We start from the raw sequence: 17930 nt of genomic DNA on the forward strand, positions 1-17930 counted from the left end.
AAGAAGTAATTCTTTTGTAAGATGTGCATGCAAGTTTCAGAGACAGTTGGTTAATTAAAGTGAAATGGGGCAGATAATAGCTTTAAAAAACATTTCAGCCATATAATGAGCTTATTATTTACTATGAAAAATAAAACATGTCAGCAACACTGCACCTCCACCACCAGCAAAAGCTGACACCCACTCTAATTTCCTACAGTGGTGTTGAGACTGCCTATGTTGAGGCATCCATTAATTTCAGTGACTAAAGAAATATTATCATTGCTAATGAAATAATGCTTAGCCAAATCTAACATTCAGAGTTCCCCTCTGGGCAAACTGTCTGAAGTCATTCCAGGGAGATGGTTATTAAAGGAAATTAAAGCCTGGGTAAAATTATCATTTGCTGAGCCAAGATCCCATATTTGATTTAAAACAAGTAAGTTACTGCCTTTTTAATGGAATATTTAACTTTTTAGGCCAGATGTTTGTTTTTCTCCCATTGGTAGTTTGAAATTATCTACCAGTGTCAGAGTTGAAAATAGGGTTAGGCAGGGTTTGGATTGTTTGAAAGTCTCTCTACACCCCTTCAGTCCTGACAAACCCCTCATTTACATTCAGAAGCTGAAAGCATGCCAGTGATGTTGACTTAATGAATTATGTTCACACACTGCATCAGTGTAAACGAAGTTCACTCCTTAATATTCTCCACTTGTTAGACATTGAATTGTTTTTATTGCTTCATTTAAAGGTAAGTCTAACGCCAACGCTGACAGAATGAACCCCACATATTGCTGGTTTTTATTTATTTATTGTATCCTTTAGGAGTTGTTTTTCTTTTGTACCTTAACACGGAATCAGCTCTTTTTGGGGTCTTAATACTATATGAATGGAGTCTGGGGGTTCTGTTTTACTTGTGCTTTTAGATTTAACAGCTGATTTTGACACAGTGGACCTTGACATTCTCACTCCAGGGTGGAGCAGTGGGTGGGCATCAGTGGCTCAGCTCCACAATGCTTCAGGCCTTACCTCTCTGATAGGAGTTTCTGTGTCATGAATCAAGATTGATGATTTTGTCTTATTTTTGCTGCCCTCCCCCAGGGGGTACCACAGGGGTCAATCCTTGGGCCCTTCCTGCTCTTCCTTTATTTGCTGGCACTTGTGATTTTTAAAAAAACATGGATTTCTATTTCATTTTTACACAGATAAATTTCAAGTACACTTGCCTTTAAAACACAATGGTTCTGTCCAGCCTCTCCTTGACTATTTCTGGGACATCAGGGGATAGATAGATAGACTTTCATCCATTTCAATGAAGAAAAGACTGACACTGATTTAGGTGTGAAAATAGACCCCAGCCTAAAACTCGACTCACAATTTACTGCTGAGGTTAAGTCCTGTTTTTTCTTTTTTTTCATTAGAGATGGCTGTTAAAAAAAAATAAAAAATCATGCCTTTTCTGTCTCAACACCACCTATAGATGATCCATGCTTTATTACCACATGCCTGAGTTATTGTAATTCTCTCTTTATTGGAATTAGACAGGCTTCCCTCTCACGCCCACAACTGGTACAAAACACTGCTGTACAATTTTTAACTGGTACATGCAAGTGAGAGCACATAACTCCAGTTTTAGCATTTACTGGCTTCCCATTTAAACAAATCCATTTTAACATTCTTTTATTCATTTTCAAGTCTTTTTAATATCTGTCTGACCTGCTTCACCCTTACATACCACCACACAATTTTAAATCAGCTGATTTTAGCTGCTCCGAAGTCTAAAATGTGAAATTAGTTGCTACTGCAGGTCAGTCAGGCTCCTTCTCTTGCTGTTCATAAAACCCATTTAAGAACACACTCCTTCTTGGCCTTCAATCAAAGGTAAGTTGTCATCAGTATTTATTTATTTTTTTATCTATTATTTCTATAGCTCCTGTGTGGTAACATAGCTGTTTTATATTTTATTTGCATTTGCATTTTCATTTTTATTCCTAAATTGTACTGTTAGGTTATTTTTTTTTTAAGTGCTTTAGAAAGAACATGGGTGTCCAGCTTTTTGGCTTGCCCTTTACTAATTTTGAAATTTCATCAAATTCTTTAATTTGTTTCATTATAAAATGGATCATAGACTGGAAAAAGATTAATTTCTGGTAGCTATATGACTTTCTATGTGAAATATCGTCTTTACCCAAGGAAATGTAAAAATAATGTGCAAATTTCTAAACGTTTTTTTTTTTCTTTTTACCTCTGCCAAGGCGGAAGACTTGCATCTGCAACATAACTCAATAAGTTATGGAGGGATTTTGATGAAAATCTCAGAAATGGAATAAGGAACAAGTGATTAGATCCATCCATCCATCCATTTTCTTCCGCTTATCCAGGGTCGGGTCGCGGGGGCAGCTGCCTAAACAGGGAAACCCAGACAAGCGATTAGATGTTAGGAGTAAAAACAGATCACCACCTGGATCTGGGAATTTATTAAAGGATTCTTTACTGTAGGGAGACAGGAATAATTTAGCCATTAGACCTTCTAACTCACTAAATTAAATAATAAAATACACAATCATTGGTAAAAAAAAAAAAAAAAAAAAGGTGTGCGCTGTCGGAGTGCTTGTAGCTTTTTTTTAAAAATTTATTTATTTATTCATTTATTTTTTGTGGTTACTTCTATACACTGGGGACCTATCCAGGGTGTTCCCTGCCTCTCACATACTAAATGCCCTACATCCCTGAATTGGACTAAGCGGTATAGAAATTGGATGGATGGATGGATGGATGGATGGATTTGTGGTAGTAACTTGGGAAATATCATTTAAAAAATATTCTGCTTCAGCTTCAGTCACCTATACCCCTGAGTTCCATTTCCAGAAGATTAAAGTCAGAAAGTTTTCTGAGCACAGAACTGGCGGAGAGTAACGTATGTCCTCTCTAATGAAAAGGTTCAGGTTGTTCAGAATGCACCCAGTTAAGCCTTCGAGAATGGGGCTGTTAGAAGATTTATTTTCGGTGATTCAAGAAAGGAAATGTGCCAATTAGCACAGAACAAACCAGTCACAAAATAGATGCCAGGAACAGAGGTTGCACCAGTGAACTTGACCGTTGAAATCCTCATCGATCAAGAAAGGATTTTAGTCTCAGAATGAAGGATGCCATCACTGTGTTTGCCACCAGAGCGTAGGAGAACTGGGTCAGCTGGATGACTGAGTGTGTGTGGCACTGAGTCTCTACAAAGATGGTTCTTGAAGCGACTGTTTGATCGAAGCAGATCAATGTCATTGTTGTGTACTTTTTTGGCTTTGATGTCTGACTTCAAAATGACAAGAGATAGAGAATCAAGGGCAACGCACAATCAATCTGTTCTCTGTGACAGCTGGAAAAAAAAGCTGTGGTTGAGCAGAAACAAAAGGGATGTACACAGGATTTATATAAGCTGCTTCATCTGCACGCCCATGGCAGAGAAAAGAAAATCGGTGGAATATATGTCATCAGGACTGTCAGGTAATAGAAGCAGACCTCGTCACATTGAGATCAAACCAGCAACAAAGTCTGAAAGGTGTCAACCAGTGGCAGCCTTATCCCAGATTAAATTCCTCCCACTTTTGTTTCTAACACCCAAACTTCAATGGCCGCCTTTCAGCTCACTCCCACCTGCAAAACACATAATCTATCTGGTACTTAATTCATATTTTCCTCCTCTTTTCACTGACACAGAAAATAATGTCTCTTTTGGAGCCATTAGAGCTGACATGTTGCTCTTGTTCTCTTATGTATCCATGTGCATTGTGTATAAATACCTAAAAGGTCAGAAGAGCCATTTATGGGTCCATTCTATCATTACTCATTCTAAGTGCATAGTTTGACACTTTGTCCCTTGTGGGCCCCTTGGGACCCATTTTCCTCTCCACAAACAGTCTAGTGATGCAAATTATGCAGCAAGGCAGGGCTCCTGTTGCAAACCCAAAGGTTCTATTGGAAGAAATTGGTATACTTTGCTTGTAGTTGAGGGCATATGGCATCACTGATCTTGTTGATGAAGATCACAAACCAGAAGTAATATAAGAACCAGAGCCGCCCCCCTGTGTTCAAACACCTTTAACCTGGGGAACCCTTTTTATCCTCAAACCAAGTCATCTTTATTATTAACCCTGTAACACTTTCGATGTCATATTTGATATGTATGTTTTTTCAAGACCTATTGCAACATTTAATGGTAAAACCTTTCTACTTCAAAACCCTGCTGTATATACAATCTGATGGTAATAAATAATACAGATTATGCTCTTAATTATTGTGTATGTGCCTTTTTTTAATTTCGTAGAAGGGCCAATTAAAGACCTCAGAATAACAAACAAATATAATTTTTATTTATTTATTATTAAAATAAATTATTTGTATTCAAATGCATGACGAACTGTATATTTTCTCATTTGTGGTGAAGGGCTGTAGCCTGTGCATCATTCCTGAGGTCATTGGTGTGCTTTAATGATATCTGGATGACAGTGGGTGTACAATGCATGGAGAACAATGTTTATTAAACACTGGTTACATAACTTATTGTAGTTTGCAGTAGTGAGTCAATGTTTTTGTATTATTTTGTGAGTTAATTAGAAGATATGGCTGTGGGAAGATTAATAGGTAATGGGTGTCTTACAAAAAACAGCAATAATCGAACTAACACACTTAAAACATTAATTGTGCAACATTTTTGCAATAAATATGATGAGTTTCTTTTTTAAAAGTAATTAATTTTGTTCAATCAAAGCTGCAGACCCCAACAACATCCCGACTAAATAAAAAATTGGACACTTGAATACAAAGTTACATTAAAATTTTAACAAATAAATGAGCCCAACATGAAGAATACATTACGCTGCAATGGGCTGCTTGATATTTGTCAAAAAGTGGGGTTGCTGTGAGCTCAACATGTTCTTTTCTGTATTTGGTGTTAGAATCATGGCACGGTAATTCCTCTTCATTTACACTGCATAAATTACATTTTCACTGTGACAGCAAAGCTTGCCCCACATGGCAGCCCATAGCTAGTTTTAACAATTAATTTAATATCTGGGAACACAGTTCATTTGTTTGGGTGTAAGGGAATTGAAATCCTAATGAAATGGCTCCCCTCGAAAAGCGGCCAGAATTATACCAGAGCTGGAGTAAATATACCAGTATATTTGTGTGTTCATGTTTATTTTTCAATTTCTAATGGGCTTACCTAAAAAAAAAAACTGATGCTTTCATGCTACAGATGGAAAAACAATTTTGTTACTACAATCTAAAAACAACGATCAGGCAGCATTAGTGACAATGAAGAGAGATTTGTGTACTGTGCTGGACACATTTTGAATATGCATATATGCTCAACTGTTTGGACAATTATGTCATTCTACATAACGTACATTTTCACATTCTCAACCCAACATATAAATCCAGAAGGAACTTGTGAAGGAGATGGGCTCATCTGTTGCACTACAGAAGTGGGATCAGGTGCAGAAGTGGGATAAGGTGCATTATGTCTAGAAGGAAGTGTATGAAATAAACAGCCAGAGGAAGGAAGGAAGGAAGGAAGGAAGGAATGAATGAATGAATGAAAAAATGAAAGCCAACTATATTTCTATAATAAAGGGCACCTTAGAGAGGGAGTCTCTCAGAAGAAAAGCTGCACAGAGTTTTAACAATCAAATAGTTGATCACTTATTACAGAGTTACTAAAGGGCTCATGTTTATATTTTGACAGACATATTTTACTTTAGTTGTATTTGAAAGTTAAATCTAGAATAAAGTTTCTCATCCCATGCTCACTATAATGTTATACCACCATTTATTTTGCTTTAGGTTTAGTACGTATTCATGAGGTACTTATTTAATGAGTTGGTTTAACACACATGGTACAAGATGTTAGCTGATGAAAAATAAAGAAACTTCATGAATACAGACATAAAGAAAACTATACGATAAAAAAGAGGGTTCCTAAATTTATTCACAAAATAATAAATAAAATAAAATAAAAATGAATGAATAAAACTAAATAAAAGGTAACTGATGCTTTTAAAAGTACAATTTAGCATTAAACATATTAATAATAATAAATATGGATGAATAAATAATATAATAATTTATACATAAATACAAGTAAATACAAGCAGATAAAAGATAAACAATGGAATAACTCTATAAGTGGTTTAATGCAAATTTATGACACCAGCTGTTAAGGGGTTAATGTTAATTAGGCCTACCACTGGGTTTCAACTCAGACAGTGTAACTAATGTTTTGCCAGCTCTTGTTTATTATCAGCAATTTGTTTTAAATTTTTTTATTAAGTCTTCATTTGAAAACATGTTGAATATTCAAATAACGTCAAAAGACAAAATTGTATAAAAATACATAAAGTGTGTCAAGCAAAGATGCCACTGATTCCAGGTGTTGAATTTATTTTGACTGCCATTTTCAAGAGGGAGCAATTCTGTCTGAAACAACAACAATAAAACACAGAGAATTTAATTGATCAAAGCAAGAAAGTAAGTAATTTATTTATATAGCACCTTTCAAGCATAACTGCAACTCAAAGTGCTTATAAAAACTAATCTTGTTCAATAGGATATGTTTTTATTCTGTTATTAACACCATCAAACACTGTCCTTATCAAAGAGTATTACTTTGATAAGTTACTTTTTCACTTAATTATTTTACCCACATATTTTAAGAACAGACAAGGAATTTGTTCTAACTCCAGTTTACATAATCTATGGCTCTTACCTCTCTCTCTTTTCCTTCTAACACTTGGTATCTGCTGCTTCCTTCGCAAGCATTTTCACATCTATTTTTGGTTGCTGCAACTCAGTCATTATCTTGCTCTGACATTTAGACACTTTCTGTATCTCCCTCAGATTTTTTTTCCCTCTGTTTGTAGAAACTGATCTATTTATGGAGTATAGAATAAATAACCAAGTTAGCAACGGATGCGGTATTGACCAAACACTGCAACAACATACCTAATCAGTATTACCAAGTTTTTGACAGTTTCTAAACAACTTTAGCAATGAACAAAAAATTAGCACATATATTGCAGGTAAATGTTGCATCCCTCAACTGCAGTGCTGCATTAAATGTCTAGATTACATATTTATTTATAATCACCTCCTTATTGTACCCACAACTGTCAAAAAAGACAACTGGCGTGGTTCCTAAAATCAAAAAACTCTGTGCACTGGTCCATATACGCAACCTATCCTGCCTTCATTTAAAACTATATTTACAACCTGCATTTTCCTGAAATCATTGGCTGCCATTCAAGGCTGAAATAAAAACATCATTGCTAGCCTTGTACAGCTAGCACTTTAGTAACACAAGTGAACAAATGGGATAAATAAACAGAATGGAACAGAACAAATTCATAGGTTATTATTATGGGTGGAACTGGATATAAAAATAATGAATGTAACTATTTACATTTTTTTTTCTTTTTTTTAATTCAAATTAATTTCAGTGGACGACTGAATCAAATGATATACATTAATATTGCAAACTTAAGCTCTGGCAATGTCTGAAAAAAGCATTTGATTGCATTTCAAGCTCGTTTAGGGTTGGCACCCAGCTACATTACGGACTTACTGACACCCTACGAGCCTCCACACAGCCTTAGATCCTCAGGCAGGTTTCTTTTGGCTGTTCGGGGTCAAAACTAAAGACCAAAGGTGACCGAGCTTTTTCTGTCCGGGCCCCTCGACTCTGAAATGGCCTGCCTGAGGAGATAAGGCTGGCACCATCAGTGTCATCTTTTAAATCACTTCTTAAAACGCACTTTTATCGATTAGCCTTTTTATAATATTATAATATTTTATCTATTTAATTTTCATGCTGTACTCTTGTATGTGTCTTGTCATTGTTTTCTGCTGTGTGATGTCCAGCACTTTGTAAACTCTGTTTTTAAAAGTGCTATACAAATAAAGATTTATTATTATTATTATTACTAGTCACTGCTTTTAAAACTAAGTCGGTAGAAGGTCTGAAAATTTGCTAAATGTAGCGCAAAAGTAGCTAAACTGGTAACACTGTATTAGCCGAGCTCTGACATGTGCATGAGTGTAATCGGTGCACCAGGAATTTGTGCACTAATGAATGTTCTGAGTTCTTTTGAATGTAAACCACAATTAAATGTGTTAATTTTTTAAGCTCTTTTGTTTTTTATTATTAATTAATTGTAATTAATGTGTTAAAGTCCCACCTCTACTTATCATTTTTAACAGCTAGGAAGCCCTAAAGCAGTTAGACTAAAGTGCCACAACTGCTACATATTTATTTGTTAGATATTGGTGACTTTTATGAAGTAAACACTCTTCTCGGTCCATACTGAGCTTAGCAAAAAAGTGTTCTGTTACCCTGCTCCTTCAACATGGAATAGGATACAGCAGGATCTAAAGTTGCCCACCTTGATTCCATTTGGGGAATTTAAAGTTTTTCAAAGAGGAGAAAGCATTTTTGGATTTCTTTAGTTTTTAATGTTTTATAGACATGTCACCTTCTTTTTGACTTTAAATAAATTCAAATGTATATTTTGTATTTTTAGAGCTGTTTGTAACTTTTTTTTTCTGTCCAAAACAGGTCTCTTGTAAATGAGACTACCTATATAAATAAAATTTAAATAAAATAAGAATGGTAAAATCCTACATTTTAAGCCCAAAAATCCAATCAAACTATATACTTCTGAGCAGCAGTTCGATGTATTAGGTGTGCCAAAATCAAAAAATGCATAAGCAGAATTTCGCTTAGTGGCATGCCTGCATATTTTCTGTGTGAAACTGAGTGTTGGCCACAGAATGTGCTCCAATCTTACCATGCTCAGAACTGTAGGATTGATTTGCCATTTCAGGGGAGCTAGCTTACTGTTTACAGCATTTTAGCTGTGTGCATCTTCTTTTTCATCTCGGCCTTATTTAAAATATCTGATGAGTATTCCATCCTTTCAACTTTTCACCCAGTTGTGTACTTGGCTGCAGTAGCAGGTCTACTAATGCTTCTCATTTTCTGTAAGCACTTTGAATCACCCTGTTATTGAATTGTGCTATACAAATAAACTTCATTTGCCTAGCCTAATGATCAGTGAACAAAAAGGGAATCAACCAATGGATTTTCATTTTGTTTCTTGGAGGAAGTACAGTGATGAATAATCCCAGAGAGTAGTGGACTTATGCAGAAACTTTTTCAGGTGATGTGGCTTTGGCTGACCGTGATTTGGATATAAACGTTGGGCTTTATGTGTGCAGAAGGAATGATCACTACATTTGTCAGATGAACAGCATGAGAGAACAGGTGAGGTGGTAAACCTATAAATTCATTTAGAAAGAGTTATTGGCTGCAGACGCAACAAATGGAAGATTTTAAAGGGCCAAAAGTGAAATTGTTTCACCGCAAGATTTGCAGTTGTACAAAATGACACATCACAAGCCATAGCTCCCTCTATGTCTTCTCCCACCCCCAACTCGCCTCGTCTGAAAAGGACTGTGCTAATGCAAACACACTGAGCAAAACAATAACACTATTTTGTAGAACATGTCGAAGTAACTTTATGTTTATGTTATTACTTACTGTCCAGGAGAAGAGCTAGCTCTGAGTCAAAGAACCTCTTTAGCTCTCACAGTGCTTTCCACTTTGGAAATATTAGGCTTATGTCTTTTCCTTTAAAGGTTTGTAAAATGACCTCATTCACATTCAGTGATTTGTACTTTAATTTTAAATGCAACCCCCCCAAGCAGAGAAAGCCTTGGAGACACCACATTCTCTATCGATGGTTTTCAAGTTGTTGTGTCGTGGCAAGAATTTACTAACCATAGCAATTTGACACTGTATGTATTCAAGTATCCAGTAACATATCAAGAGAAATGCCACAACTTCAGTGAAGGAATTGGAATAATTTGTTCTGTGTGACCCTTGAATTAATTTCTGTGTGAAGTGCATCAATGCTACAAGCACTCAAAAAGTGTGCTACTTGATGCTGCAAGTTGTTTAAATATCTCTACATTAATTTTTGATTAAGATAAACAGTCAAACAAATGTTAGTTAGCCCTCTGGGATTCCTGATGTAAATACTTGACTGTTAGATAAGAGCTGCTGGAGCCATTAACCTCCCAGTCAAATCTATCTTCAGGCATCAAGGGACCAGCAGACACTGGCTGTCAGAGGCCGAAGCAGAATTGATCCATTGTAATTGCATCCCATGTGAAGTTAATGACTTTTTAAGGGAAAGTGGTCATCATTGTTTTGTATTCTGACAGATATGTAAATGCATTTCACTTGCAAAGTCATGCGTGAGACAGCTGTCTTTTTAAATGAGCTTGTCATTCGAAAATTTTTGTGAAATAAGGTTGGCTTGATGAGCTTGTAGAGGCAGAGGTTGAATAAAATTAAATGTGTGGAGAACAAATGGGGTATTGTTCAATGTTGTTTTTAAAATCTCTTAATCACGGCTATGAATGTTTACGTAACCAGACAAGAAAACCAAATTTTAAGTCATATTAAATATTCTGAGCACAAACCAAAAGTAAAAAAGAAAGAAAAAAAAAAAAATAGAGATTTGTCTATATCTAAAAGCAAGACAAGAATAAGTTGATGACTGACTATGATGAAAATTGTAGAATTTGGGCATTGTTCCAGAGTTGTTAGAGGTCATTTTTGGAAGTGTCTTCGAAAATGTCATCAGTCATTAGGATACAGTCCATGAAACACAATGCTCCATTTCAGCTAGAGTGTTTCCTTCAGGGAATCACAAGGATCGTTCAAGCTGACTGGACCCAGCAGACAGCAGTAAATTGTTTGCTCTGAGAAATAAATCGACAGGACTGGGGTATTCTTCAGGCATTAGACTTGGAGAACAATGTCACTGAAACTCTGTATTTTAGGGGGCAGAATGGGAAGGCTTCTCTCACATTAGGGTCCTCACCACAGAATACTTCAGCTTTCCAAATTTACACATAACAGAAAAAACTTTTCAGATTTTGACCTAAAAAAAAAAAAAAAAAAAAAAAAGATTATGCAGTATACAGGTCACACACGTGGCTTAAAGACCTCAACTTTACATCATCTTTAAAGACTAAAATTCCTTTTCTAAAGAAAGTTTTTACAATTATTTTAATATATTTGAAAAGGCGATGTGAGAAAATTAAAGCTATTTCTAATTTGTGTTATACCACTCCATGAAAACTGCATAAACCTTCAGTAATCTTTCTAGTTATTCAATACACACTGGTCCTCTCAGCAGAAAATTATTCTTTCATTGAAAGGATTTAGGTAATTATTTATCTTGGCCTTCGAGAGATTTTAGTTATTGCCCCTGTGCCTCAGTGATTGGAAGACACTTATTCATCTAGGTTAAAATGCATGCATGCCCATGTTACCAATCTCCAGGGTCCGAGTGTTTCATTAGAGCCATCCCTGCACCCTCAGATTCTGTCCCTGCCAAGGTCGCTTGGCCCAAGCTGAATTTGACAGCTTCCAGTCAGCCGAGCCAGATGGTCCCCCCTTCACACATTATCTTTTGCTGATGCCACTCTGAAGGTAAGGACACCACAAGTGACATTCATAAAACAGGTATCATGATTTTCAGCTGCCAGTGGTAGATGTAGGAGAGAATGTGATGTGACCATTAAAAAGATAAATGCAAATGGCCATTAATGCATGACTAATATCTCTCTAAATGAGTATTAGAGAAATTCATGACAATAACTCTTTTTTTTTTCCACCTGCTATGAAATGAAAAATAATTGCACCACTTAATGTTTTGCTGCTCTTGTAATTGATTTTAGATGTCGAAAGAGGTCCAACAAGCCATTTTGGGTCATTCAGGCATATGTGTATAATTTTGTTCTAAAGAAAAAATGGATTAATTTGTAATAATATGATGCATATTATTACAGATCAATCTGTTTTTATCCCTGTGGTACAATAGTAGAAAATAATGTTTTATGAAAAGGTTTTTGCTTTAATTTCACAACTGACAATGCTTTTCATTATTCATTACAGTATTGCAAATGGCATACTCCAGTAAAATCAGCTATAACTTACTCATACAGCCGTCTGTGACATTCATCCTCTTGAACCAAATGTTGAACCAGTTTAGCACGTGCACATGTTAATCTGGTTCAACATTTGCAGCAACTGGAATTGTCCACAGTGACACACATGTTTGGATGGTTTCATTTAATTACAATAAAATGGACACACAGAATGTGTGTATATGTGTACACACACACACACACACACACACACACACACACACACACACACACACAAACATAAAAATGATAGGTCACCTTCAGGACTGGATGGGTGTGATGACCCTCTCTAGACATGTGCAAAAGTGGTGGTCAGTATCAGGCTGTCAGGGGGGGTTAGCTCACCTTTTCTGATTGCCAGATGGGATCTGGGAGCAGCTGCTACTTGAACCCAAACTCACGAGGAAGCTAAAGCTCCACTTCATTTGTTTTATTAATCTGCTCAGAAATGTTGCAGAAAAACAACAAAGACCTCATAATGGGATTGAGTCCCCCCAATTCTCACTGAGTCGTAAGATAATTAGCAAAATTGATTGTAATGTTCTCCAGTCATATGTAAAGGCCATCTACAGTATATTTTTTCTCAGTGACTAGCATATATTGTTGAAAAAAGGAGTTTGTGTAATCTAAAGCACAATTAATATTTTTATATAAGCAACAGATCATAAGCATAAGCTTTCATTTAAGAGCTTTGACCTTAGTTTAGTTTATGTTGCAGCACAACAAAGACTAAACTGCTTTTTCTTTTAATTTGCTGAAATATTTTCTCATAAATCTTAGATTAGACTGTACTTGACAAAGTTAGCTAAATGTAGCTGTCATAGCCAAGTGTTTTTTTTTTATTTATTTTTTTTATCTTTAACCTTAATAATTAACTATGCACTGCAAATAACTTTTCCAAAGCTGGGCAGTACATTTCATTTTTAATACTTATTTTTTTTTAGTAAAAAGAAATAAACTGTGTGAATATTAAGCAAATTAAGATGATTTTTTTTTTTTTTTTTTTTTGATGATCTGTTAGGTGGAACTCTATAATTGTCTCATCTTCATTATTTAGACCAGGGTTCCCGCGGGTCCTTAAAAAGTATTAAAAAGCCTTAAATTTAAATCTGGAAAATCAAGGTCTTAAAATGTCTTAAATTTGCATAAATTTTGTTGTAGGTATTAAATTATAAGCTGGTGCGCTTAAGACTGACGGCAAAGCAAAGTGCCACACCATGAAACATTATTTAGTGTTGTGTCAATGAGATTTCATGATATAAATACGGCTTTACGGTACGTCGGCTACACACTCTGATGTCACGCGGGGATGCGTATAAAAGAATGTCGGCGCGACACGTACGGTACGTTCAAAGATGGGGAAGTGCAAGTTTAACGTGAAGTGGATGGACGAGGAGGCCTTTCGAAGGTGGTTGATACCGACCGAAAACGACCATGAAGCGAAGTGCAAATTTTGCAGAAAGACTTTTTCGTTGGGGAACATGGGGCTCAAAGCTGTTGAGTCGCACATGAAAGGAGGGAAACACCAGCGGTACGAAGCAGCAGCTAGTCATAGCGGGAACAGGCTAATCCCCGCATTGCTGGAAGCACCATCTAAAGACTCTCCAATTTCAGACGGCACCTCTCAGTCGGATATGGTAAAATTCATGTCACCGCCAGACACACAAAAGGCAGAGGTACTGTGGGTTCTCCACACTGTGACGAGGCACAATTCATTTAAATCCAATGAGGACATACGTGACGTCTTTGCTGCTATGTTCCCTGATTCCCAGCTTGCAAAATCATTCACGTGTGGTGAAAATAAAACGGCATATGTCGCCAAATATGGCATCGCTTCATTCATCAAGAAGGAGCTATCACGTAGCGTTTCTGAGAAGCCATATGTTGTCATGTTTGACGAAAGCATGAATAAAACGACAAAGAGCAAACAAATGGACCTTCATTTACGGTTCTGGACTACTGATGATGAGACTGGCACACACCATGTCATCTCCCGCTTCTATGGGTCGGAGTTCATGGGTCACTCCAGGGCCGAGGACATCATGGCTCATTTCAAGGTAAGTTATATATGTTTAATATATAAATAAAATCACACAAATGGAACAACCCAACTTAAACTTAGGTGGTCTTGGCATATTGAATAAATAACTTTTTTTAATTTATTTGTATTTACAAATGTCCAGGAAGGTACAAAGGAGTTGGATCTGAACAACATGGTCTCACTGTCAATGGATGGGCCTTCTGTTAATTGGAAATTTGTTGAACTCTTACAAGAGGAACACCGAGAGCAGTGTGGTGGAGCCCAGCTACAAATGACTGGGAGTTGTGGCCTTCATACTATGCACAACTCGTTCAAGAATGGCTTTGCGGTGTGGCAAGTTGAGAAAGTCTTAAAAGCCCTGCACTACCTGTTTCATTGTGCACCTGCAAGGAGAGAAGACTTTGTATTAGTCACCAAGTGCAATACATTTCCTCTGCCATTTTGTGGACATCGATGGCTGGAAAACCTGCCGGCAGTGGAGAGAGCCATTGAAATTTGGCAATATATCATCACCTATGTGGATCAGGTCAAAGCCAAGAAACTCCCCAATCCAAGGTCATCGTCATATGACACTATCGCAGAAGCCCGGATGGATCCCTTGATCCTAGCAAAGTTGCACTTCTTCATGAGTGTCTCAAGAAGTTTTCAGCCATTTCTCACCAATTACCAGACAGATGCCCCAATGATTCCATTTCTTGGCAGAGATTTGGAGGATCTAATCAGGGTAGGTTTAATGACTACTAAAAGTATATTAATAGTTCAATTATTAAAGCACGGTCATTTTAAGAGGAGTAAAAAGCAAAAGTAACATAAGTTGTTGGCATAATTACGTTTGTATGAAATATTGTGAACTGAATACTGTAATAAGTTCTCCAGTTTTAGTTACAATCATAATTATTGTGCTTGTGTTCAATTTTCAGAGCCTTCTCAGACGTTTCATAAAGCGAGATGTCCATGTTGATCTTTCTCCAGTAAAACTGGTCAAGCTTGATGTGACAGACCAAAAACTTTGGGTCAGTCCAAAGCAACTGGACATTGGCTTGGGAGCCACAGCTGCCCTTAAGGTAATGCTTATCTTAGATTACTTTTCACAATGTGCTTGTCAGCTTTAAATCACTTGAATCTTGAATTATTTATGGTGGAAAAGTTAAGAGTTCAGATTAATTGATTAGACATCAAGCAGCTGACATTAAATGGATATGTCAAGTGTCGTGTAGAGTAAGTCATAGGGAGTTTATTTGATATTTCAAGTGTGTTCAACTTTTGTCAGGGAATGTCAGGCAGTCAGAGTGGTGGAAGTGAGCGAGATGTTCTACTGTTCATGCGAGACAGCCAGACTGCTCTGTCCAAACTTTGTCAGAACCTTCTACTGAAGTGCCCTCTGAAGTACCCCACTGTCCGAAATATGATTTGCCTGGACCCCCAGAAAATGTACACTGAACCAGACATGTGCCTGCAAAAAATGAAGGCCCTTATCATCAAGTTCGTGCAGGATAAAAAGTTGTCTGGAGGAGTGACAGCGGGTAACATCTGCAGACATATCAGAAATTATACCAATTAGCCTACTGTTTATCAAAAGGAGTCTATTTTAGATTTCAAGTCATACTAGCCTTTTTGCAGTAAATCTTTTTAGTTGTATTGTTAGAAATGTAGCCTAGTAAAGGTTATGTCTGTTGGCCTAATATATGTTCTCACTAAATAGTTAGAAATATGTCATGATTTTCCAGTGTAGGAAAAATAAATCTCTTCTGATTTTCATAAAGTGTTATTTTAACCAGGAAATATACTTGTCTTTATCTAAATTCAGGTGATAAGATTGCCGAACAATTTCAGAAGTTTCTCCTCAGTGAGGCCAGAGGAGAGGAGTTCATGGCTTTCAGTGCATTGGATGGAAAATCCCGAGTTGACAGCTTCCTGCATAAGGCCATGAACGGATATGCAGAACTTTGGAGCTTTGTGGAAAAGCTGCTGCTCTTGTCCCATGGGCAAGCTACTGTGGAGCGTGGGTTCTCCATAAACAAGCAGGTGGAGATGTACAATATGAATGAAGACACTGTAGTCTCACAGAGACTTATCTGCGACTATGTGAGAACGTGTGGTGGAGTGGTCAAAGTGCCGTTAACTAAAGAACTGTTGAATGAGTGTTCATCCGCCCGCAACCGATACAGGATGTTCTTGGATGATGAGAGGAAGAAAAGGGAAAAGACAAAACAGACCAACAAGAGAAAAGAGATTGAAGGTGAGCTTGAAGAGCTACGCAAGAAAAGAAGAACAATCTCAACCGTGTGTGAAACTCTACACAACGATGCAGATAGCTTTGCAGAGAAGGCTGAGAATGCAGCAGGAACCAAGATGGCGGAACTTATAACTAAATCCAATACCATGAGAAGAAGATGCAAGGAAAAGAGAGGGGAGTTAGTGGAGCTAGACTGTGAAATTGAGAAGAGAGTGGCAGAGCTACGCCACATGTCTTGAGGAGAAGGATGTCACAAATCAATGGACCTCTATTCACAGGTTCCTTAAGTCATGTGATGTTGTTTAAGACGTTTTGCAAATGTACCTACTGAGCCATAATGCAGTCCGCTTCATTTTTGCTTAATCTAATCCAATTTATGTTTTGTTTCAGCTTTCCTGCATCACAAAGGAAAATAAATGAAAATGACAACTGTGAGCTTTGTTTTAAATCTACATGGACCAAACCATGTTGAAAGGGTTAGCTATCAAACTGTCAATTTCTTTTTACAAAAAAGCCTCTCGTGAATAGCCCTTTGGGATAGTTTTGCGTATGGCACAGAATTGATAATAAACAGGAAATTTAGTGTCTTTATTTCCATTGTAGGAGCCAATAAATTGAATATTCCGGATAAGTCGTTATAAAATTTTGAGGGATAAAATTTTATTTGGTGAGGTATTAAAATGCCTTAAATTTTATTTTCAAAATGGTGCAAGAACCCTGTAGACATGTGTAATAATAATAATAAAAATAAAAGCCAAGTAAATTCAATTGACTTTTGAGGAAATTACAGCTCCTTATTTCCTACATGAAAGTGATTAGAACAGAAGCTCAAGTTCTTGTTTTAATACATTACCAAGAGTAAAGTAAGGTTATGCTGTCCTGAAAAGTGTTCAAATTTAATACAGTGGATTTCAATTAACAGTGAACAACAAAAGAGGCAATGCCATTTACTGCACAACTGCTATACTTAATTTTTTTTTTTTTTTTTTTTTATTAAATTGGTTTTGCTTTATTTTGTTTTGTACTCAACCTTTCCCGCTGGTAAAAAACAACAAAAAAAAAAAAAAAAAAAAAAAAAAAAAAAAAAAAAAAACTAATAGGACTGCTCAAAATTGGGCTTTTGAGTTTAGTGAGAAAGTGTTTAACTGGCATTCAGTTCCACATCAGATAACGGTAGTATTATTTTGCATTGTAATCTGCTATAGTGGTAATGCAACAATCAGGTCCCCATGCCAATTTTCATTTATGAGAGTGAGGACCTCTTTAAACAAGAATATCTTATTGGCTGTAATGTCTCAGCTGGAATGTATAAAACTAACAGGTTAACCTATACCGAATGACACAATTTTTTGGCTTTTACTTGCAAACTGTCAACTCACTCATTGTATGGAACATGCTTATCAAAAATTATGGTCCAGTCAATTCAGGTACAGTCTAGTGACACCCCTTCATATTGTTGTAGCTCATATGCATGTACCTGCCACAGTTTAAGAGGGATGAAGTGATGAAATGAACCCAAATGCAGAACAGCAGAGAAGATCCAAGTGGCATCTGGAGTTTTAATATTGAAACACAGGAAGACTACAAGCAATATTAAAACTGAATCATGGAGTGACATTAAAA

General features: G+C 36.6%; 1 protein-coding gene across 1 annotated transcript; it reads left to right on the top strand.

The window, feature by feature from the left end:
• The first annotated feature begins 13385 nt into the window (after nucleotides 1-13385).
• On the top strand, nucleotides 13386-16546 carry LOC121653019. Its single transcript, XM_042006198.1, has 5 exons — nucleotides 13386-14087; nucleotides 14214-14795; nucleotides 14992-15135; nucleotides 15342-15594; nucleotides 15879-16546. Exons 1-5 carry the CDS (start codon nucleotides 13386-13388, stop codon nucleotides 16544-16546), a joined length of 2349 nt encoding a protein of 782 aa, XP_041862132.1.
• Nucleotides 16547-17930: the final 1384 nt, after the last annotated feature.

This window comes from Melanotaenia boesemani, chromosome 14, assembly GCF_017639745.1.
Source record: "Melanotaenia boesemani isolate fMelBoe1 chromosome 14, fMelBoe1.pri, whole genome shotgun sequence".
NCBI lineage: Eukaryota > Metazoa > Chordata > Actinopteri > Atheriniformes > Melanotaeniidae > Melanotaenia > Melanotaenia boesemani.